The 25,611-nt window shown below is 41.2% G+C and overlaps 1 protein-coding gene across 2 annotated transcripts in view; it reads right to left on the bottom strand.

Moving 5' to 3' along the window:
• Positions 1–25,611, bottom strand: part of CUBN (cubilin) — a 211,110-nt gene that overhangs the window by 74,510 nt on the left and 110,989 nt on the right. For both annotated transcript variants that reach the window (XM_024106237.3, XM_005282453.3), the window contains exons 30-38: positions 25,334–25,508; positions 21,517–21,698; positions 13,069–13,225; positions 10,682–10,798; positions 8,127–8,240; positions 6,778–6,906; positions 6,018–6,150; positions 1,532–1,737; positions 858–1,039 (exon numbers count right to left, since the gene is read on the bottom strand). In XM_024106237.3, coding sequence (XP_023962005.3) covers positions 858–1,039; positions 1,532–1,737; positions 6,018–6,150; positions 6,778–6,906; positions 8,127–8,240; positions 10,682–10,798; positions 13,069–13,225; positions 21,517–21,698; positions 25,334–25,508 — 1,395 coding nt within the window. The remainder of the gene's footprint in view (positions 1–857; positions 1,040–1,531; positions 1,738–6,017; positions 6,151–6,777; positions 6,907–8,126; positions 8,241–10,681; positions 10,799–13,068; positions 13,226–21,516; positions 21,699–25,333; positions 25,509–25,611) is intronic.

The following is a 25,611-nucleotide window of genomic DNA, read 5'->3' as shown; positions in this document are numbered from 1 at the left end:
AGTATGTTACTGTTGTTACTAGGCTTTAGCTTGCACTGTGTTTCATACTGTTTTTAAATATGAAAGCTAAATTCATACCTCATTGGAATCACACCATGGCCGCATTTGGCCCTGATAGCCTGAAAAAAGGCTAAAGTCCAGATTGTGACTTGGACCACAAAACCATGCAGAGGAGAAAGGGGGAGTACCAACTGGCCAATTCAGCTGAGCAGATAGCAGGTCATGTCGTAACTTGCTACTGGTATAGGCCAGCAACAAATTATTAATCCTCCAGAGCAAAGAAGAAGCAGGAGCTTGTTCAAGGCTGTGCCAAAAGGCACAATCTAGCCCTATCATATTATCCTTCCTATTGACTATGGCCAACATTTTTTTCAAACTGAGGCTAGGCTACTATAAACACTTACACACATGTGTAAAAATAAACACGTGTACAAGTTTCCAGGATCAGGGCCTTAAGTTCCTAAAGTTACGTATTTAAATCCACATTTAGGCATTTACATAAAGGTGGCTAGATTTTCAGAGGTGTTGAGTAGATAAATACAACTCCTACTCTTTTCAGTTGGAACTGTAAGCACACAGCATTTCTGAAGCTCCTGAATTTGAAAATGTTAAGTTGTGCCTTTGTTAACTATTTTTTGTCAGCCTTTTAAATGCCCAGCTGGGCAATATCCGATATTGCCTACTAGTGAGCAAACGTGCATGTAACACTATCTAGAGCCAGTAATTATTCAAAAGGAATGAGGGAAAGCAAATGGCCTAAACTGGACCTTTGAAAACACTTCCCAAGCCTCACTTCACCTGCTTTATTCATTATTTCTAAGATAATTTATAAAAAGAATCTACCAAAGTGACCTCACCTTTAACTTGTCATAAGAACACCTGTTATGATCTTCAATGTCCATCTGCAGGATCCGACTGTGGATAACATGAGAAGCATTGACACTTATCTTCCACTGGTAATTGGAATTGTGAGGGTAGTTTCTGGGCCACAATGGAGAGGCAATTTGCCCACTATTTCCCACAATATCATTCCCATATACTGAAAAACAAGAGGGAGCCTACTAATGATAATGTTTCTCATAACAACTTAATTTTAAAGAGTAAACTTGACAATTGGGTCAAGGAAGGCCCATGGATGGAAAATGACTTGGCCAGGGTCAGCCAGCAGGCCAGTGGCAGAGCCAGGAATAGAGCCCAGGTATCCTGAGTCCCAGACCTGTGCTCTATCTACTAGGCAACACTGCCTCTCTATAATTTTATTTCTAATTCTGACATCCAAAATATACTTATATAAAATGTAGTCAGGCATACAAGAGCTCTGTGCAGTCATGTTACAGATAGGGCAGGTATTCAATAACATTTTGTGTACATTCATTTTAAAATATTTTGGGTGAAAACCTGGCCCCGTTAAAATCAGTCAGAATTTTGCCAGGATAACATGCTTTATTTTTAAATATACCATTTTCCCCTTATTCTTGAAAGTGCTCTGAAAAATGGTAATTTATTTTTCAGTGAAATAATATTTACTTACAGTGAGCAAAAGTGGCCCTAAAGCCAACATCACTGCCTAAGCCATCGGAGACAAATTTGACCCACAAGATGTGCCCAATGATGGATGTGTAATTCAAATGTAAGGAGTCCCCACAGTATCGTCCCACCATCTCGCCTGTGTCATTCCCTTTGCGAATCTCCAGATAATCCTTGGTGCAGCCTTGACTATTTTCCAGCTGGAATGTTCTGTTTGAGTTGCAGAAAGCAGAAACATTAAGATTATTGTACATGTATTATAGAAACACACTGCAGAATCTGCCATACTAGATCAGACCATTCATCCAACTATAATCTGATGTCCTTCCCTCCAGCAATGGACAATACTAACACTAAAAAAGAAGCAAAAAAAAAAAAAACCCGCAACCAACCAAACAACAAAACCCTTCCATAATCCATAATACATCTAGTCAATTTTGCAATGCTGCACACAGTGGAAAAATTCCTTCCTCACCCCATATATCTTTAGTTTGCATAGCTAAGGTTTCATCTCTTAAAGAGTTTTTTGGTTCTCAAAAGAAGTGCAAGGTATTTGACATGCCCATGTTACATATAGTAGATTTTTTGTATAGTGTTGAGGTTACATTTAAAGTCATATTGGATGTATAGAATAGTGAAACATATGAGACTCAAAACTATACTTACATCACTGTGTATCAATTTGTGCCCACCCTCATCTACCTGTCGATTTCCAATGCACTCTCTGAGGATGAAGCAATTTCAAAAGGCCAAATACTTACTCGAAGTTTATTTAACATTATGAAATCTTATCTCCTCTTCTCCGTACCTTCTCCACCTTTTTTTACCTTTAGGACTTCAAATATGCCAAAGCCCCACCCTACTCCCTCAATTTTCTGCAATCCACTTCACTTTGAATACTTTTATCACTTTCTGTCTTTTGTCTGCTAAGCATGAGGTCAGTTGAACTCTGAGGCTTTCACATCATCAGTGTGCAGTGTACGTCAATAATAGGAATTATCTGGAACAGTGCTTTGCAGCCTGTGGTCTGCAGACCTCTAGGGGTCCACAGACCACATCTAAGATTTCCAATGGGGTCTGCACCTCCATTTGAAATTGTTGAGGGGTCCTCAAAGGAAAAAAGGTTGAAACTCACTGGTCTGGAGGGTGTAAGATTGAGAATCGAGTGACCAAGTATTTGCTGGGCTCTGTATGTAGAGAAGGACTCATAAGCAGAAGATCCATTGCAGGCTGCAAGGGCGTGAGAGGCTGTGACCAAAAGCACCCCTGTATTCTCACCCTACCACTACTGTAGTGTAGTAATCTTCATACAAAATGTGCCTTGTGAGGTATAATTTGAAAACTAATAACTCACTGGTCAATATAATGGTGAAATGGATGTAGCAACATTGTAAGTAAAGTTATAAATTCCCCCTGTATGATGTTAGTAGCACATGTTCAAAACCAGACAGTCCTGCCTAGGCAAAAGTTGTTAAATAGGCCTGTCCTAAAAATGGGAATGTATGTTTACCTCAGTTTACATATAAGTAGTAAACAGGGCCAGCAAAACAGCAGGGGCAGCAGATGGCAGGAAATAGAACAATTTGCATTTTAGCAAACACAAGTAGGGGAAGGAAGAGCATGGAACTTCCTTCATTACCAGACTCCATGTTGCCTTCCTCACTTCAAAGTTTCACTGGACTACAAAAGAAAGGGGCATAATCCCCCAAGTTCTCTCTCTGTCACCTAAGAAGTGAAAGGCACCAGCACCACTGGGCCTATGGGAGAGATCCTGACCAAGGAAAGGGTCGGTCACCATCTTGCTGGAAGACTGTGGGTGAGAAAGGCCATCTTAAACGAAGCCTTGAACCAAAACTAGCTGGATTAAGTTTTAGACTTTTAGATGCATGTTTTTACTTTTATTTGCTAGTAACCATTTCTAACTTTATCTCTTATATCTGAATTCACTTCAAATCCTCTCTGCTTCCATTAATAAACTTGTTCTATTTTTAATCTAAACCAATCCAGTGCCGTGTTTAAACTGATAACTCCAGTTAAAGTAACAAACTGTTAAATATTTACCCATTACAGGGGCAACAAACCTCAATATCTGAGCAGTCCAGGAGAGGGCTGAGCAGTGCAGAAAACACATTTTTTGCAAAATCTGGGGTTGGGGTCACCCTGAAAGTAGAAACCAAGGCTGGTGGAAGGCAAAGTGGAGCTGTGGGGCTGTAGACAGGCTGCTGGGATCAGAGCTGCTGAACCAGGCTGTCTAGTACACAGCCACTCAGGGTGTGCCCTGCATGCTGGTAAGCTGGTTGTGAACAGCCCCGGTTGGGATCTACAATAGTAAAGCACTGTGAGGTACCTAAGGTTATGTGGCAGGCAGTGACACAACCCCTCACTGGTCTGGATTCCACCTTGGAATGTGACAGCAGCCTATTGGGAATGGCCAGGAGATCAGGGGAAGTCAAGTAGAGGTTGCATGGGCCAGAGGCTCTTGGTGGAAGTGGTGAGGAGTTGCTTTTTAGAACTAGAGCTGTGGAATGTGTTTTCCCCATACCAGGCAAAACTGGAATGAGAATAGGTGAACATACCTCCCAAGAAAGCACAGCTAGCTCTCCTAATGGGAGCCTGGGCCTGCTGTGGGAATGGGGCCTATGGCAAGGGATGTGGGGAATCTGGGTGGATTCCTGACTAAGCCTACTGGGCTTGTATCATTTTGCTTTGAGTTTCAACTTGTGTCCCCAGGTTTGTGTGAATCTCAACTTCAAATAAAGTCAAGGGTTGCGCTGCACAGCAAAAAAAAAAAAAAAAAAAGACAAGGAGGTTCAACTAAATGTATGTGATTGTTAATAACTCCCATTAAAACTGAACCAAACCCTTTGAAAGAGATTTTACATTGGTGCAAAAAGGATGAGCAGGTTCAGTCTGTTTTTTAAATTACTCTGTTCATAGATCCCTAATTACTGCACCAACTGATCGGAATGCTAGATGGAAGCTAAAATATCACCACATTTCTTGAGTTATGTTGAATCAACCCAATAGCCTTTTCAAAAGCCAGTCATGAATATAACAATAAGGATCCCAGAAAGTGCCTTCTACAACTAATGCACAAATATCTCTGCTTTCAAATTCTGGTCACCCATCCTCCCCTTCCTTCAGGCCTGAATATATTCATATGTCACCAGTGTACAGACCCACTATGAAACAGTTCCAACTACCCATATGGATACACTTTGGATTAATTTAGAGCAAACCCTCAGCTTGCAAGACAGGCAATTTTGTAAGACAAATATAAAGAAGATGAATACCTCATGGCAAAGAAACTTTATAAAATCCCAGTATTCAACTAACTAAAATAAATATCTCATTGCTATAGACTGCCCAAAAATCTCCTAGCATTTCTTGATTTGGCCTTTTGGTTACATGAAACTAACTAACAGGGTTTACATCCACTAAGGATTACACGTTATAATTGTATGTGTATTGCACTAAGTGTATCTGCTTCACACTATATACTTGTTTTGGTTAAGAAAGTTGCTATTTGTTATTGTTTTTAGCAATTAACATGAAAAATGTTTCTCAGATTACTGTGTTTTCACCCCATTTCTCAGAGGAAGAATTTATAACAGTGTGTCCATTTTTGTGTGCTAGCAAAGCAATGTTTCCATGATAACTACATCATATACAATAAGTATATTTCTGGGCGTGTGTTACTTATAAACTAATTAACTGCAAATATAAATTCTAGTGTTGCTTTTCTTTTCCAACTGACCTGCTCTGTCAAGGATCAGTGTTCCGTTTCTTGGCATCAAACAATGTTTAATGCCACGAAATAGACAAGCTTAGAAATCAACATCATGGGCAAAGAGTGGCATAACGGCATCTTGTTAAAGTAATCTGTATTGTTCTCTGGATCATACATAAATTTCTGGTCTCATATATTCTAAGGAAAGTACTTTGACAGGAAGGAAGGTGTACTCCTAGCAAGACTCACTTTGTTCTTGCTTTATCTCCATCTTTGTGATTTGACATAGCTGCAGAAGTAAATCTGAGGCCTTTAATTCAACATGAAACCAATTATAGCAACCTATTAGGAATATGGACACTTTATACTATTCAGATATGCAGTAGTATGAGATACCTGCCAATAATCAAAAAAGAATTGAAAAGGTTTTCATTTGCAAAAAGGTCCATAAAGACAAAAGATGCAGTGATGCTGAATTTCCTCTTGTTCGTGAGGAACTCTTTAGCACCCCCATGATACTCTCCGACAATGAACCATCTAGTTATATAATATTGTATAATGCCCCTAATATAAATGATGACCAATAAGGGAGAAAACTGACTGTAAGCTCCCTATGGCCACTGCTGTGTTCTCTTTCTAAGTTATTTTGGACACACTGCTACAGTTTTACATGCTGGTAATTACATTTCCTACTAAACACAGTGCTTCCTTCCTGCAGCTCCATTAAAAGGCTGAACAATAACCCTTGGAACGGATTTACATGAAAGACAGCTGAAGCCGGTTGCCAGGGGAGCTGACAATCTTCCAGATACATTCAGTGTTCACAGGATAAGATTCAGGATAGTTAGGGCTGTTGAAGGCTCCTGTGTCCATGTGGAAGGTACCGCCGCAGGCTGAAATGAGAAAGACAGAACAGAAACTGAAGACTACATGGAAAAAATACCTCGGGCAGAAGTGGGCTAACTCGCTAACTCAGAGGGAAAAAACGTTGAAACAACAATGGATATCCCTTTCTCCCCGTTTGTTAAGTTCTTGGCATCAGTGGACAGAGCACTGGTTTAAGATCCCCAGAAGGAAATCCCAGCTTCAGGAATCAAATCCTTAAACATGCCAAATCCAGCAAGGCACAGAGCTGGCTACTGATGACTTACAGATAAAAAGAAAGGGCCCAGCTAGCAGAGGGAGTGAAAGTGCTGGGAAATTTGAGTTTTGTCCAAGATTTGATCCCTCTATCCTTGGGATGGCAGGAGCTGGAAGCACATTGAGGCAGCAGCTTTCTCCATCCGTAGGTGGAAAAGGCGCTTTGTGACTCACACTGGGCAGGTTCCGTAGATAGCTATGTATCACCCTCTTTGGCCAAAAAAGAGGGTCAAGGCAATGTAGGAATTTGAGTGTGGTGTTGTTAGGGAACTAAATAATAGAAAGGGGAAACTGGGAGGGCTTCTTCAAAAAATCTATTGTTTAGGTTACCAATTGCTTTTCTACCAGCTTCAGTATGGGGGCTTGCAAAATCAACTTACATGACAATGATGCAGCACAGGTAGCATGGAAGCCTCTGGCAGTTCTGGCATTATTGGATACAAAATTTACAACAAAGGCATTGCTGAAAGAAGTGACAGGTTGTGGCATAACAGTGCCACAGTAACGGCCTGAAAATCAACAGCAACACAAGGAAAGTGAAATGTTATGCAGGGAATATAAACACTGGCCTAGTTATCTAGTGCAAATCTAACACTCAGATGCTAACACTTATATGAGCTACTATTAAAACAGTCTTTTGTTTGTGGTTTACAATCCTTGGTGAAAGCTCCCCGATTATGTAACCTAGTAATGGTGTAAAATAGGAAAATATCTGGAGATACCAGCAACCTAAAGACTCACTTACTCCAAGAGAATACACATGGTGAATGTGATGTTACAGGGCTTCAGTGTGGAATGGGCACATGAACAGTGTTCAAACAGGAAGGCCTCAGACAGCCAGAGGCTGGCAGTGTCCATGGTGGCCTGGTCTAAGGGAAGGAGCTATGTGAAGGTTAGGGGATAAGAGACAAAGGATCAAATTCTGCTCCGAGTAATGTCTCTGTAAATCAGGAGTGATCCCACTGCAGTCAAGGAAGTTGCATCAAGATAATACTAGTGTACGTGGGAGGAGAATCAAGCCCAAAGGGACAAATCTGTTCTCAGTTACTCTAATGTAAATCTAAGGCAACTTCATGGCTGCCAATGGAGTTACTCCAGATTTACACCAATGTAACTGAGAGCAAAGGGCTAGACCGTGGCCTTGCACAATAAAACCTTACTGGAGGGGAGGGGAATCTCTTCTTGGTTTTACATCACGGATATCCCCCCACATTGTTCCACTGGGGGAGGGGGAAATGTTTGTCCCCTCTCCCTCTCAGTGCCATAAACCCCAGGACACTCCTCCAAAGACTGAGACTCACTGGCGATCCTGGAGGGCATTCCATCCACACTGAGGAGTTAGCATCCAGCAGTTTCAATAGAGCGACACTGTCAGAGACCACCCCTGCCACAGGGACCCCCTTACAGGGAAGATCGAACCATGGAGAAGATCATTTGTATCATTCTATTGTTTGTATTGTATAAATTCCTGGCACCCTCAGTGCTTTGGTGGAGATAAACTCTAAGCTCTTCAGTGCAGGGGTTGTCTACCCTGTGTTCAGCACCTAGCTCAATGGGGCCCCATTTTCCAACACCAGTCTTCTATGATAAACATTAATAATTAATAAAGAAATCATCTAACTATATAAATATTATTCAATCTTGAATCTCACTCAGCTCATCACAGCTTTGAATTTGAACATAGTTGTTTTAAAATGATCTAGAGAGACAAGAAAAAAGGCTACAGTACCTTGAAGAGGAGCCTCATAGTTATCCCCTTCCAAAATCTCGACAAAGTCCTTGGTACAGTTATGTCTGTCGCCTTCAATATCAAAGTCAGTGAATGACACCGTAATGTGGTTGACTGTTAATAGCAAAGAATAAAAACTTAAGGGAAGGTTTTGCATTTCACATATAAATAATTACCTAAGTGTACAGAGTGGATTTTTATGTTTTATTTTCATTGGTGACAATGGATAGCAAAAGCCTAAGTGTCAGTTTTCTCTCCCTATGTCAATCAGTGAACTAAACTGGTGTCTATTTATTAATCATGAAGTATAAAATCAGAGATAGCTTGTTTATTGTTACATAGAGTGAGTATAATGGAGGTACTTATGCTTATTGTAAAAATACTGTTAAATCTTTCAGGATTTCGTGACACTGTATTGGATAGTACTCTCTATCTAATTACTAAAGATTTAATACTTACAAACAGATTTTTTTAACAACCTAACAACTTTGTAATTATATGTTGAATGATACCCAATACAAGACAATTCTGCAGATATTTTAAAATATCTCATTTCTGCTCTGATAAGCCCATGAAGTCCTGTCCCTTGTGATCTATAGTATAGAACGCTATGAAATTCAAACAGGCTTTACCCTGCTCCAGGCTCACAATTAGCTGGATCTTGCATCACTTTTCAAAACATTCCATATATATCAATCTGACTGGTCAAAGGGCCATTCATTAGCACCTTCCGCTATGCTCATGTGAAATTGGATTTTCCATACTGTGATGCTTTAGGCTATACGATGAAAAGGAGGACTTGGCCCTCAGGATTTTTTGACTGTCATACTGCTTTTTGTTTGTTCATTATGGCCACTTTCTTCCATAATTGCTGAGGAAGATAGCAGCTTGCCTCACAACTAGTACCTGATAATAATTGTTCCTAATCTAGGAGTGTTCTTATGTCTTGAACAGGTCAGGCAGAGAGGCCTGTGATTTAAATAATGGGAAGAGATATGTGGGAGCATTATGAACCACATTTGGAGTCCTAGTACAAGTGGGGCAACTCCATTAATTACAATGGTTCCACCCACACATACTGAATTTGGTACATCCATTTTTTTTTCTAACCAGGCTAGGAATAGTGAGCTATAGGGAAGTGAAATCACAGACAGAAGGGTTGCATTTAGCAGGGTACGACTGACTGGCACTTAGTGGTATAGTCTCTGCTGTTCTGTTCTCCCTTTTTGTGTACCAGTAGAATCAATCAATTACAGCTATCAATGCTGGTCCTCAGGGTATAAAATTAAAAGTAAATCACAGTGGATGGTGAAAGTAGGTGACTTGTTGACCCTTTCAGTACAAATAGAACAAGAGGATCCTGCTGTTTCCTGCCAATGGCTAAATCCATTTTTGATATCCACGTACTGTCGACATGGTTCTAACACTATGTGAACTGCATAATGAAGCCAGATATACCTGTAATATATGGAGGACTCTCCATGATACATGGAGGAATTCTCTGATTCTCATTTATACTAGTTATATACCAGTGTAATTTATTGGCTCAGAAGAGTTACTCCTGATATGCACCAAGGTATGTGGGAGAAGAATTGGGCCTACAGTCTCCCCCATTAGAAAAATAGCATCCTAGAGAAAGATGCCTTTGAAGATTTTGCACTTTGTAGATCAGAGATAGTTTTGAATGACTTCTTGTTTCTTGGATTTCCATCAGAGTCTATGTTTTTATACCCTATCTCCTTTTATTTTTCTCTGTCTAATTTACTAATGTGTGCATTGGCAGATAGATTTTCATTTTATAACCCCTCTGTCCAGATGACTCAGAACGTTTTCTAAAATTCTCCATTTGGGCTGAAAAGTTCCATGGTATGTGATAATATCAGGTGAGCATCAGAGGTATATTGGCCACCATGAAAAGTAAATATTTACCTACAATTACTGCACAGTGTCATCTGGGATACCATAATATTTCCCTATTCTTTATATTGAGAAATGGCCCATTCTAATAGATAATATTGGGTGATTTTTGGCAAATTTTGTCTTGTTAATCACAACCATTGTAAACCTATGTCTACAATTAGGAAAATCTGAGGACATACCTATGCATATATGATTTATGTTCTCCTATTTCTGTTTGTTTTTTTTTTGTTCTCCCATTTCTGCTTTAGTTTAAACTTCTTATTAAAATAGCTCCCTCCCTCTCCATGCCAAAAAGAGAGTGACCAGATACCAGCGCTTCTCATATGAGTCCATAGGTTGTCTCATAACAGCTCTGGCTGCATCTCATATTCAGCTACACAGCCTACAATTCAGCCCTCGGGTCTCATAAATCTGCCAAGATAACGAAGTTGTAAATTGTTTTTTGTTCTGTTTTTCATTAAACCCTAAATCTTTTTACAGCAAAATTTCGTTTCTGGCAGATTAAGAGATCCTCTCCAACCTACTAGGAGGCAGGATTTCCTAGAGAAGAAAGAGAGGAATTTTGCATTGTTACCACAGCAGAGATGAGGACATTAGTCATCCAGCAAGTTTCCCACAGAGATGTTTTTACTTACATGGCTCCTGGGCCCGAATAATCCAGCTGCAGTTCTGATTGTCTGGATATTTGGCAGGATACAGAGGAGAGGAAATTGCTGTACCAACTGAATCTGTCTCTATGAGGCTTCCGCATGCTTTAGAATAAAACACACACACAGAGAGGATATATATAATGCACAACTTCGACAACTCCAGTGAGCTAGGGAGTGATAAAATGGATGCATCAGAACCTAGCATGCTCTTGTCGACTCTTTCAGGGACTGAAAATTAAAATCTCCGAAGCATTTAACAAATAACTTGTCAAAAAGGGCCAATGGACTGGATCCTCAGCAGCAGCCACCCTTGTGTTCCCCCAATCACGGGGACCCTCTAATGTAAGTCAGAGCAACTAGAAGGCTGCTGTTATCTAAGCCAGCTGCTAACAACCCCTAAGGGCCATTCTGGGAGCCAGGCATGGTCAGGGTTTAGGGGAAGCCCCAGTCATACCCCCATTTCCCTGTTCATATGCCTAGGTTGGCAGCTGGAAGGAAGAATGGTATAGGAGTTACTCTAATAGCTCCGTGCTGCACAAGGATCCCCTGGCACTTGCAGGCCCCTCTCGTCTGGATCCTCTTGGGTGGCTGGATCAACTGGGCCGGTGCTGTAGGAGTGAATCTTGTGCATGTGCATAAACATATGGACTGAGTTCTTTATGCTGTGCCCTGCCCTAAAATGCCTTTCCAGACCTTGCTGCTGAGAGCCTGCAGAATCACCGATCTGTGGGTTTGGGACAGAGCCAGGATTGGGCCTGATAAATTCCATCCCTCGCTCCCTATGGTGATGTCTATGAGCAGCACCATGCCAGAATGTATCTTTTCAGGGGAGTTCCAAGGAGCACTGAGAAATGCTGCAGAGTTTGGCTCGCTTTCAGCGCTCTGTCTAGTACAGGAGCACTATTTGTTCTGAGGGTGAAAACCTCCCATTGAAGGCAATAGCAAAATTCCCACTGACTGCAGTGCAGCCAGGTTTTCCCCTGGAGTGTTTCAAGTCCTAATCTCAAATATTCCTCAGAAGATTACTGAAGTATCAGTCATTGGACATGTTTGTGTTTGTATGACTAGTCCGCATCCTACCACCAAAAAAGTTCTGTCCTTTTTAAAAACAAAAAGTGTATGCATCAGAATATGGTATTTTATTACATGTTCACAAAAGAGTGGGAAATGCAATGTTATTTGCCAAATACTTTCTCAGTAATATTGTTTAACAATATAGAGGCCTGGGAATATGGGACAAAATTTGGATGATATTGAAGAGCTGGTGTGGTTATCAAGTGATGAACAATTTAATGTGCTAATAAATCGTTATGTTCTGCAAAAAAAAGTAACATCAGTTACAAGCTGTATGTTATTACTAGAATGAACTGTATAATAAATATTTTCTAAATAATTTTATACGATGTATCTTATTTTTAACAGTATTATTTTTTCCCTGCACTGCACAGAACAGTATCAGAGGGGTAGCCTTGTTAGTCTGGAGCTGTAAAAAGCAACAAAGAGTCTTGTGGCACCTTTAAGACTAACAGATGTATTGGAACATAAGCGTTTGTGGGTGAATACCCACTGCGTCTGACGAAGTGGGTATTCACCCACGAAAGCTTATGCTCCAATACATCTGTGAGTCTTAAAGATGCCACAAGACTCTCTGTTGCTTTGCACAGAACAGTTTTCTCTGGGAGAAGGATGCACTGAATGACTTAATAGGTCTTCTCCATCTCTAATTTCTAAGGGAGAAGTATAGATTGCAAAATTTTATAAAGGTTTTCCTTAATGATAAAAAAGAGAAATGTTATCAATACGCTGAACAAATACAGGGTGAGATTCTGTGTTACTCTAAGAGGTATAGCAGAGAACTTGCAGCTCAGGGGACTCTAAATCACCTTTGCATGTGTTGTTCTGGGGACTGGAGAGGCCCCCTCCATATAATTCATACAGCCCTGGGGGCCTGTCTAAATTATGACAGCCTCCTTGCACTGCCCTATGAGCTGCAGCCCTACCCTTGACACACCCTCTACACCAGAGCTTGCAATGGGGTCTTTAGAAACCAAACTTGCAGATGTCTCTCCAATGCCTATGCAAGGGGAATCCTCCCCCCATCCACAACTAGGACTTTTAGGGTCCCTTTATGCTGCTCCGGCCCTTGTACCTGGTGTAAAGGTGGTAGAGCGGGTGTGCGGATCTCATCTGAAATCAAAATATTTTGGTTTGAACCATTCTCAAATGAAAAGTATCTCATCAATGCCCCCTTAAAGCCACATGACATATGTAGAGACATTGACACTGGATATAAGTTGTCCTAAGAGATTGCACCTAGTAAAAGAGGAATTTGTGATCAGCAGAAAGGGTATTTATGTCATTGAGGAACTTGCCTTCTGTAAAGTGGGCGCTGAAACCCCTGTGCTGGTTGCTGCTGTTGGAACGTAATCGGATGAACATAACATTCTGGGTGGATGTGATGGGACTGGGATGCTGGGCACCACACAGTTTTTCAAGAAGTGGGGCTTCACTGTCTGGGCCATCAAACACCTGTATAAAGCAGCAATGTGTGGAAGGAATAATTAGAACTTCAGCTCAATACATGTGTCCATTTCCCACCCAGAGTTCACTGCATTAGGCTTTTTGGCAAATGTTTATTTATGCACATACAGTTTTGGGCTTTTGGAAATTGATCTTAGTTTTAAAATCCTATCTATCAGTACAGTAGGCTCTGTGCTCATGAAGAGAATCCTCTAGCACATTTACCTCTTAATAGGCTCAGTCAGGAAAAACATTAAGCTGCAAAAAGTGGGAATTGGCAATAGCTGTCCTAAAAATCACTGAGTTCTGTCATTCAAGATTTGTTATGCAACTGAAGAAATTCACCAGCCTTATGGCAAAACTGTCCAAATCTATTATCCCCAAAGCAAAACTGTACTCATCAGAGCTAAGGCACCTGGTTTTACAGGCAGCAGAATACAAGAAATAGTCCCAATAGTCTCTAAAATGTTGTCTAACATTTTTATAAAATAGTTATTTTTCTGTACCATATGAATTATCTGCAGAATATATCACACTTACAAGTCTGGTGGGCTTCCCCAAGGAGTGTTGATAAAACTTTCATGTCATATCACACTAGCTATCATATGTTCCAATTATTTCAATCTCTATACAAAACTCATATTGTTATGGAAGTGTCACGGAGTGTGGGGGACACAAGGCCCTGCACCCCTGGCTTCCTGCGATTCACCATGACTCTCAGCCAGCCAGTAAAGCAGAAGGTTTATTTAGACGACAGGAACACAGTCCAAGACAAGTCTTGCAGGCACAGGCAACAGGACCCCCCCACAATTAGGTCCATCTTGGAGTCCCAGGGGCACCACAGCCCCAGGTCAGAGTCCCGTCTGGGCTCCCTTCCATTAACCAGCCAGCTCCTGAAACTCTCCCTCCCCCAGCGTCTCCTCCACCAGCCTTTGTTCAGTTTCCCGGGCAAAGGTGTCACCTGGCCTCCAACCTTCCTGGTTCTCACATGCTCCAGTATCCTCCCTCAAGGACAATCTCCCATCCCCCAATGCAGACCGTCCCAGCCAAACTCCCCTGCCTTCCCAGGCCAACAGTCCCCACTCAGCATTCAAAGACCACATTAAGAACAGTCCCAATTCGTCACAGGAAGCAACCCAGGGACGATGCGAACCCACTAGTGAACCCACTTCTAAGTAAAGCAACCATTCCAGACTTAGGCAGAACCCTGGGTCCACAAAACAGTGGCAAATGACCCATATTTTACTGTATATATGTTTAATACCCTCCCCCCTCTGTTATTCTTTCCTTCTTATGGCTCTAATCCAGAGTAATTTTTACTCAATCAAAACCTAAGTTTGGGCACAATAAGGACCTCAGGATTTGGTCTTAAATGAATGTACCTTCCACTAGCATCAGTGAGAGCTATGAACGTGTACATAAGGATAAGAAACCTCAGCCAGAGTTTTCAAAGTTAGGCAACTAAATCCATATTTTCATGCTTTACTGTGGATTTTGGTGCCTAGCTTAGACACTCCAGTTTGGAAATGTACTTAGAGAAGGGCAGAGAAGAGAGGGACAGGGAATGTTCAGGACCTCAGCACCAATTGTGAGGGAGGTGCAATAACACACATTTAATATACAATAGATTTAGCTGAATCAAGCAGGTGGACTATTTCAAAACAATTTACAAAAGTGTAACTCCGCCCTTGGTGCTCATGCATGCAACACAGCATGCATAAATCATCGTGCACCAATAAAAAGGAAGCAAGCAAGCAGGAAGAAAGCTGGTTTTGCAAGACATCACTTTTAATTTCACCACAAGCACTTTTCTTCTTTTTTTAATGCGAGTTGGAGAGAGATTTTTTTTTCTTCCAGTTTGCGGTCTGCCAAATCAGGAGGCAAGAGACAACAGAGGCTTGACTTTAACTCTAGACCAATTGGTTTCTAGTTGACACTGAATCAGAATTTAAAAAAAAATTAAAAAAGAGAAACCACAAAGGAAAATATTGGCTACTGTCACTGTGTGTCCCACCCACAACAGCTCTTGGAGATCAAGCAAGCATGATTAAGAGAGGCAGTCCCACTGTGGCTGCTGGCATTGGCTACATCATTTAGAACCCTGTGTGTATGGTGGGAGTGGTGCTGATATTTGAATTTATCAACATAATCTCATGACTTGGGGAGGAAGGATGATCTAGTGGGTAGGATACTGGCCTGGGACACAGGGGAGTTGGGTTCAATTCCTGGCTCAATCACAAACTTTCTACCTGACCCTGGTCAAGTCATTTAATATAGCCTGTGCCTCAGCTTCCCATCTGTAAAATGGAGAAAATATTTCCCTCTCTCACAGGATGTTGTGAGGATAAAATCCATTAATGATTGTGAGAAGTTCAGCTATTATGATGATAATGGCCAGATAAGTAAGTATGTAGAAAGAATCAGATGACACCACATGGCTAAAAGAGATTTGCCCATTTCAAATATGAGGTTCTTTAGAAATGCATAGCAACACTATGCTACAACTGAAAAATAAAACCTTTCTCCTGATACTATAGCACACAATTTAATTTTCCAGCCTCCAATGACAGAAGGTACCTTCTTAAAAAAATAACGAAAACCAGTATTTTCAAAAGATCAACATGCTGAGATGAGCAACAGAGGACAAGCTCCCTGTTTAATCCATCCACACACACTACTTAGCTGACACTGTTTTCATGAATAAAACATTTGCCTCCTGGCTCATCACGTTGGCTGGCTTTGTGGGGAGAGTATTACATGTACTATAATGTTTAGACAAATAAGTAGCTGGTAAAGAGGGCCATGATAACCTTCCATTCCACCATTTCTTATTTTCTGGTTTCCAGACAGAGTCCGATCCTTAATATACAATATGAAATGTTGAATGATTCTTTCTCCGCACCTGTGTTCTGTACATTTCTCTACTTAAATCAAGCTGCATGGAGTTAAAAACTGTAGAATGTTAATAGAAACAGTGACTAACCAAGTGACCCTGAGCAATTAAATCACCTCCCATCTCTATACAGTAGCAATTAGATTTTATCGACCACTGGAGCTGAGGCCAGCTATTACATTCCCAGACTGGAGAGAGAGGGCCAAAACGTCAGTTAGCTTAAATCAGCATAGTTTTTGGCTTCATTGGAGTTATGCTGATTTATAACAGCTAAGGATCTGGCCCCTAAAATGTAGACTATTACTAGGCTGCTGCAAGGGGAGATTTTTATAGATGAGTCAAGTAGGAGACTAATATTTTGTACCAGTGGCTCGTTAGAATAAAGAAGACTGTCTGCTGATAATTCTATGAGAGGAGTAGAGAGTCGTACATGTGCATCCTAAATCAATTATATTTGCTGCTTGCAGAGGGCTTTCTTGAAGATAGTAAGGTCCCCTTCTTCAGAAACCTAGCAATGAATTCTGTTCCTCACATCTTGTTAAAATTCTGATCCAAGTATTAACCCAACATAAATAACACTGAGATATATATTTCTTTGAAGTTACAGCAACTAAAGATTCAGCAGCAGCAGCAGCAAATATATATTTTCTGACCACACTGTTATTTATTGCCTTTCACTGTTTTGTGAGGCACATTTTGATACTGAGGATGGAATGGAACGTAAACCACAGTTTTAAGACACTATGTCATGTAATGCTTGAGTTCCTCCATCACTTTTGAAAGTAAACCGGTAAATATATGAGAACTGAGATTCCCTAATGCATCTTGCTAGCTGCAGTAGTAAAGGAAGATTATTCATCTGTTCAAGGGACTTTTGATCAAATCCAAATCTCCTTTCACATTGAGCACAGTAGTGCTGTGCTTCTCTTTTCCTCTATACATAATAAGCATGACTAAATGACTCATTGCCTTCTTGTTGCAATGAGAGTGGCCATGACATTTGTAAAAGCACATGATAGAAAGAGAGCGAGCGTCTTCAGTCTTTTTAGCCACATTTTTAAAATCTCACTTCTGGCTACTTTCCCTATGAAAGTCTACTTTTCCACCACCTGGAATTGTTTGAATATGCATCACCATTGCATGTCTCTGAAAATTACAGTTCTTTATTACTATTTACTGCTTTTTACACTGGAACAGGGGGAAACTCTAATGTATTTAATACAAATCTCTGCAGAGACAAAACTGTTTCTCCCCACCCTTTAAAGTTCCTCTCACTTCAAGCATAGTTTTCTGAGCTATGCCTTACTAGTCTCTTCAAATACTTGCAACAATTTTTGGCTTACGATCATACTGTAGCTTCACATTTGATGCCTGTTAAACACGAGGTCGTATTATGCAGGAATTATCACACCCTTTGTTGTTTTATTTCTATGTTTTCCTTTCAAAGAAACAAATAACTGAGTTAATTACAAAACAGAGCACTGCAATGTGAAGAGAACTGAATTGCTTATTAATTATTTGCAGTACAGTAGGGGCCCCATTGTGCTAAGACCTGTACATATCCATAGTAAAATTCAGTCTCCTGCCCTAGGATCTTACTGTCTAAGTTAAACAAGGAGGAAAGGATGGAGAAAGGAAGTATTATTATTCTCATTTTGCAGATGGGGAACTGAAGCACAAGCAGGGTAAGCAACTGGGCCAAGTACACACGTGAAATTTGTGGGGGAGCAGAAAATGGTATGCGACTCTCCTGAGTCACAGTGAGTCCTTAACAACGAGGCATCCCTCTTCCCTCACAAAACAACTGTGCAACTGAAAACCTTGTATGAAAAGATGCCCTGTGATGTGTTTTCCATTGAAACATGTCTCTAGAAATCTAAAAGCGTTAGGAAGAATCCCCCCAATGAATTATTCTTGGTGGCCTTGGTGTTACAAATGGTGCTTCAGCTACACATGCAGTCTCAGATCATGTGGCAGGGACTTCCGGTGGGTCCAGAAGGGTGGGGATGAAGGAAAGATGTTAGTACAGTAAAGGGTGGAGGAGAGTCCCCAGAGGAATGCACAAAGCAAATTAAACCCATAAAGATAATATCTAAAAAAGGGTGGAAATCAGTGTATTACTCATACACAGCATTCTTTCCTATGGAAAGGAAATGAGAAAAAAAAAAAAAAAACACCCAACCCACCAGTTTCCTTAGCTGCCTATATTTTCCATCTATGTTGCTTTGAAATGTAATTACTAAATGAAATTCACAGTCACATATCCACTTATAGATCTCACAAGCAGTGTCTACTCCCTCCCCTTTGGCTTCCATTACCACACAACGCATGTAACTCCATGGGAGGAGGTGCGTGCTAATCACTTCCAGTTGTTAAAGTCAAATGACTCCCAGCTTACTGGCATGGCAGACAGGAAAAGCAATCCCATCCCTTCATTCCTTGTCTTGCCTACCTCACCAAATTAGCACTGAAAAGCCATCCCCAAACTTGTCTCAGTTAAAACTCTGATTTTTCTTTTGGTTTCAAAATAACATCCTCCCTCCCCCTCTTCCATTCTAAAATAACTTTCAGTTTAACTCACAACAGGAAGCTACAGTTCACTAATGCTTCAGGATTTAAATATCTCTTCCTGCACAAAGAAAGGTGGATTTTTCACATTACTGTACAGACGGCATATTTGTATGGACAGCAAAAATACAAAAACAAAATGGTGGATGCTTTTATGGCAATAAAATAAAATAAAATAAAATAGTTTCCTCTGCAGGGCAAAGTCCTGCTACCCTTATTCATGCGAGGAGTTCTACTGAAGTCAGTGCAACCACTACATAAATAAAAGCTGCGGAATTGGAGTCTTGATTATGTCCCCATAAAGAGTTAAAGACCCAGTTTTGCCCTTAGACCCAGAGAGGCGATGGGAGTCATGCTTGCATATCTAAGGGCAACAGTGAGCATTCAGGCCCTGATCCAGCAGAGCATTTAAGCACAAGTCGCTGCTGACATCAATGGAATTACTCACATGCATAAATCTAAACGTGTGCTTATATGATTTGCAGGATTTGGTCCTAAATTTGGAATTATTTTGTTTAATCCACACATTTTGGTTGTGTATTTTCTGACAACATTACCATTTCAGATGTCCCATGGGCTTCCATGTTATCTTACCTTCCACACCTGTGCAATGTCACAAAAAAGCCGGATACTTCTCTAATACATTTTCCCCACCAAGAGTATCACAATTACATTGAAATATCTTAACTAAAAACGATAACCATGTTTCATATGGCCTTGTCCTAGCCTATGCCATAGAGCTGTGAAAAGTGAACATCCATCAGACAAAGATGCTTTGTTCAAGAGAAATCTATGATTCAGTTCAACAGAGATCAGATTTTTCTTTTAACTGGTTTGGCACAAAAAGCCTTAGCAAGTAATTCTGTTAATAGTGATGCCCCATTTTCAAAAGACTCTCTGTCTCTGCCTGCTTGAATTCACTGTGAATGAAGGTTTATCTAGGAGGAGAGAGGTTGGATTTTGGTTTAGATGGTCCACTCTGTTTTATTTGTACTGTAGAGTCACACAGATCACACATTCCTTTCTACTGAGTGAAGTGGAATCTGACATCACAGGTCAGGATTCCATGTCTCTATTCTCATGAGGCCTATAGTGCCAGACTTGCCTCGCTCTTCATTTTCACACACTGACTGAGCTGCAGCTTGAATTTCTGGGAGATTAATAAGAGCTCAAAAACCAGTAGCAATGTGAAGCTTTAAGAGGGCAGGCTCTCTAATTAAGCAGTTAAACAGCCAACCAAGGATCACTTGAATGTGGTGGACTGTGATGGGTGTACCATGAGAAGGTAAATTAGGCCCAATTAACCTATACGTTGCACTGGGAGGAAAGCCAGGGAATACTGAGACCTAATTGCTGAGAGTTCCCAGCTGAGAAGGAACAGGCAAGGCAAGTAGAAAGCCAGGTAGCTGGCAACAGAAGGGGGCTGTAGAGGAGTAGTCTGCAGTTACTCCGTGTGAAGAAGGAGCTTGGGCTGGAAAACCCAGAGAGATGTGGGGAGCCAAGAGGTAGAGCTGCCAAGTCAGAAGTAGTCCAGGGGAAGAGCAACATGGTCTGGGAGTGAGCAGGCAACTGTTGCTAGAGATAGGGTCCCTGGACTGGAACCTGGAGTAGAGATCAGGCTCGGGTACCCCTCCCAGCCACTGGAAGAGTGGTATGGTCAGAGCAGTGAAGGGAAGACTGCCATTTTATACAATGGGACTTCGATACCCTGGAAGAGGGAAACATGTATAGTGACTTGGCTGGAGGGCCAACTCAAGAAGAGGGACCACGCTGAGTTGGAAAGGGTGTGAGAGGACAACAGGAGAGATGCTGCTGGAGAAGAGTGCAATATCTGGCCAGAGCTAATCCCTAGAGTGGCCAGGAGGAGGCACCACTAGTGGTGAGTGAATACCATGACATGGACACACAAAAATAATAATCAAGCCAGAATTATTTTTGCCCATGGAGACATCTCTCTACAACTCTGTAACAAATTCTATCTAGGCATGCCATTATATGGGTGACCAAGGTGTCTCAGAGTATGCAGGAGTACTTGTGGCACCTTAGAGACTAACAAATTTATTAGAGCATAAGCTTTCGTGGACTACAGCCCACTTCTTCGGATGCATATAGAATGGAACATATATTGAGGAGATATATATACACACATACAGAGAGCATAAACAGGTGGGAGTTGTCTTACCAACTCTGAGAGGCCAATTAATTGTTTATGCTCTCTGTATGTGTGTATATATATCTCCTCAATATATGTTCCATTCTATATGCATCCGAAGAAGTGGGCTGTAGTCCACGAAAGCTTATGCTCTAATAAATTTGTTAGTCTCTAAGGTGCCACAAGTACTCCTGTTCTTCTTTTTGCGGATACAGACTAACACGGCTGCTACTCTGAAACCTGTCAGAGTATGCAATGAGCTTATGTCATAGCCTACCCCATGAAAGGGCAAATCATAGTCAGATTCCTGTCTGTGCAGGGAATGCTCCCTCCATGCACTTGTGGGGCACACACAGCCCCTAAGGATGTGGGGGAGGATGCAGCAGCATGATACAGGTGTGCCATGTCTCTCTGAAGGTGCTCTGGGCTGCCAGGGAAGCATGTTCCATGTGTAATTGGCAGCTTATGGGATAATGACATCACTAGTGGAGCAAAGAGAGCTGTGCCACAGATTTAATATAGTTTTAAATTTGAGGTTTAGCTGTTAAATGAATAAATGCAGAACATAATTGCATGGCAAATATCCTGAAACCAACTGCAGCCTGGATTGTATAGTAAATTTCCTCCTTTGCAAACATTTCCCCAAGACTTGTTAAGGAAACTTTTGAAACATCCATTGTTACTTACAGCGACATTGTTGTAGTCACATGATTGGCGAAGTCCAATGTCAAAATCTGTGAAGTTCAGTAAAACACGGTGGCCATGGTCAACTTGGATAATCCAAGCACAATCAGTGTTGTCATTGTAAGGTTGAGGGTAGTTTGGAGAATGGATTTCACCACTGGAAGCTTGGAAAACTCCTCCGCAACCTGGAAAGGGTATAATCAACATCTATCAAAAAAACCTCATTTATCCTTAGCAGGAATTTAGCTGACTTTTCACCTAAACATCTAAATATCTTGAGTTTCTTATTTTTCTGTTAAGGATTCAGGAATCACTAAATTGCATCAGACCAATACTTCATCTGGCCCAGTATCCTGTCTCTAACCAGACCAGTGCCAGATGGCTAAGTGGAAAGTGTAAAACTTTCATAATGGACAACTATACAACACCTGTACCTATGAGGGAAATTTCTTCCTACCCAGGCAGCTAGTGGTTGGCTTATGTGCTGAAGCTGAGGGTTGATGTTCCTTATGCCATTTATTCTAGCTATTGTAAATGCAATTGTAAATAATTTTCCACACCAGTATCAGAATGGTTGGATATGGCATAAGGTGGATTAGGAGTAATTTAAGTAGGGGGTGGGAAAAGCATTTCTGAAAACATAAGAACAACCTTGAGTCTTATCTCTCCTCCATAGATAGGGTGACCAGATGTCCCGATTGTATAGGGACAGTCCCGATATTTGGGACATGTAAGGTGAGGTGGTGGCCTTGGGGAGAATAGGGGGTAGGTGAGAGGGTGAGAGGGTGAGGTGAGAAGAGGGGGTAGGGGGAATTTGGGACGTGCAGGGCTGCGGCAGCCAGAGAAAGAGGCGACTTTCCCCAGCTCCAGAGCTGTGGCTGCCGGGGAGAGACGGCCCTCCTTCCCAGCCCCAGCTCGGGGCCTGCGGCGGCAGGGGATAGAGGGCACATCCATTGCATTAGAAAGGTAAGATTACTGATATTAAAATACGAGTTCTGTGCTTTTATTTGTAGAACAAAAAAACGTAATTTTTTTTTTAATATAGCCCTTTTATCCAAAGCGCTTTCAGTAGTTAGCTAACAGTACAAACAACATTTGGAAAGATCATTAAGTAGTCCATCGAGACACTCAGCAATTTTCAAGTGGTCTGCACACACAAAAAAAGTTTGAGAACCACTGGTCTACACTTTGGCACTACAGAGGCATAGCTGCAGCCACTGTACTGCAGACATGGCCTTAGACAGGATGAAGTGGAACACAGGCCTTGCACTGACTCTCTGCGTAGATGCAAATTTCGCCCAAACATTTTGATGACTTCTAAATAAACTTTCACTTTGATGGTGTTTGTGCCCTCATGGACAGCCTTAGATGCAGTTTTCTTCATGTCTGCGTTCATGGAAAGCAAATCTCAGACCCTTATCTCCCAAGTCAAGATTAATTTAAGGAAATTTGTTTTGGGTGGAGGCATCAGTACTGTAGTTCATCTCAGTTCGGTTATCCAATCAGGGAACAGAAACAATCCTATATAACTTTGCGGGCAGTCACAGAGCTTGAATATTGAATTGTGAATAAAGAGTACTTGCAGTGAGTATTCGCCAGGTGATCCATCTGTTGAAGTTTGTTTGCATAAATTATGTTTACACAATACCGAAGAACTAATACATTTGTAAAAATGGTTCTTTAAATCTCAGAAGGAAAACAATCGTGCCATCGCTGGTAAATAGTATCAATGGTCAGTGAGGGTCTGGCTGGAGAATCTTGCCTGCATGCTCGGGGTTCTACTGATCACCATATTTGGGGTCGGGAAGGAATTTTCCTCCAGGGTAGATTGGCAGAGGCCCTGGAGGTTTTTCGCCTTCCTCCGCAGCATGGGGCGGGGGTCACTAGCTGGAGGATTCTCTGCGACTTGAAGTCTTTAAATCACAGGATTTGGGGACTTCAACAGCTGAGTTAAGGGAAAGGGGGTGGGTCAGCTTTTGTGGCCTGCATCATGCAGGAGGTCAGACTACATGATCATAATGGTCCCTTCTGACCTTAAAGTCTATGAGTCTAAGTCAGCTTAGCTCCTGGGTCCCAGCCCACAGAAAAGAACTGGAGGGTGCCATGCACATCTTTGATGCAGTACCCCCCTTGTAGTTATGTGGGTGCTTATGAATGCATTTTGATTTCTTCTTCTTCCAATAATTCACACAGAGCGGGATGCCACACAGAACCAGGGGTACGCCAAGTCTAACAATGTGAATCTATGAAGGAGGCTAGGGAAGGGAAATTTATATTTCACAGAAGAATGCAGATATATCTGAATAACAACTGCAGGGCCCATTCTATGATGGACACGTGGGAGATATATGAACTGAAACCTAAAACTTGGGTGTCTAAAGTTAGGCACTTAAATATCCATTTCAGCATCTAAATACTGCAAGTGAGCTGACTTTCAGAGGCCCTGTGCACCCACATGGACTTCACACTATTAACGAAGCATCTCTGGATTTAGGTACCTAATTTTAGGTATCCAGGTTTGAAAACTTTGGTCTTCACTTTTATTACCGAGGCCGAGCACATTAGCCAGGCATTTTTCATTTCAAAGGGTACAGAATGTAGCTAAGCTTGTCATGACAGTGTGAGGGGAAGGGTGCTCTGGAGCCCATACAATGGGATGCAGAGATTGGCATAGCAGGCTAACAGTCATCAGTTTATTACTGAATAGTCGAGTGCTTAGGTGCACAATAACCCCATGACTTATTGGATTGCCAGTCACTTCCAGAACCTCCTTTCTGAAAGTAACTGTCAGTTGCAGCAAAGCCATATACAGAAATCATGTACTTTGTGAAAGGAAATACGCAAAAAGGAGAGATTTCTTTTTTTTATGGTTTGGATTCTTTTTTTAGGGCTCTGGTCCCTTTCCAGTTTCCTTCATTTGTATGTTGCAGTCTAAAGGGCACAATACACAGAGGAAAAACAAATGGAGAGGGACAAGCAGAGCTGCCAGTGACTTTTGCAAAATATAGGATTTAAGTTCAACAACAAAGACATTTTGAAACTGTTGTTAATTTTTTCATTTCCTGCAATTCAGCTGCAATTCAGTGTTCCCAAATACTTTCTGGTAAATCAGAAGGTCCAACAATTTTTTTGGAAAATTGGTGCTGGCAACCAGCATCTAAATATATGTCTGTAAATAATCATCCAACATGCTTTTCAGCATTCTGAATGTAGGGCCTTTTAAAAAGATTTTCTGTACTGTTTGGAAAAACGTTGTCATGTATTTCAGTGTTCCCTATGGAATTTGCCTGCTGTCATTTGAAAACTTCTTGTTTCACTGATTGGTGAGGCTTTGAACAAATAGTTGCATGAGGGATGGGTGAACCCTACAGAGTTAAGGTTTTACTAATCACTCCAAATATTTTTGGAGTTCGCAAGGTTCTCAAAACTAGTTTGAGTTCTCAGATCTTTCTTCACTTTGTAATTTAAAACCAAAAGGGCTGTTGAATTTGAAAAAAAAAAAATTCTAGCTATACAGGAGCCTTTGAGATTAGCTATGGATAGAAGAATCCCCCACAAGACCAAGCTGCAGCAAGTGCTTATTCTATATACAGCTTATTTACTGCATTTATTTTCCCATTAGAATTTGTCTTTCTTCCCCTATCCACTTTTCACAGTTTCTCCTAAATGAAATGCAAATCCAGTAACGTTTTGGTTCAAGTCAAACTTTCAAACCGGCAATATATGAAATGGTTAAAAATGTATGCCAAACAAGTTTACTCATCCCCACTTCTTCCTGGACTTCCTCAGTTTTCATCAGCAATGGTCCCCACAAACTCACCTCCTGGTGTTTCTTGCCAAGTGGCATTGAACCCCCTCCCATTCCTATATCTATTTGTCTTGAATCGGATTGCCATGGCATTGCCAGTGCTAGAGACTCGTAGGGGGTTCTGTGCTGGTCTTGAAACACACTGTTGGGCCAACCTCGGAGACAGAAAATCAGGCCCACCATAGATCTGGAAATAGAAGAAAAATTGGAGGTAAAAGCCTTTTAAAGAGACAGTTCACCATAACCGAGAAAATAACAATCACCTGTGCAGATGGCTTTGCTTAATACTT

This window comes from Chrysemys picta, chromosome 2 (assembly GCF_011386835.1).
Source record: "Chrysemys picta bellii isolate R12L10 chromosome 2, ASM1138683v2, whole genome shotgun sequence".
Lineage (NCBI taxonomy): Eukaryota > Metazoa > Chordata > Testudines > Emydidae > Chrysemys > Chrysemys picta.
This window is presented reverse-complemented; position numbering and strand designations above follow the sequence as displayed.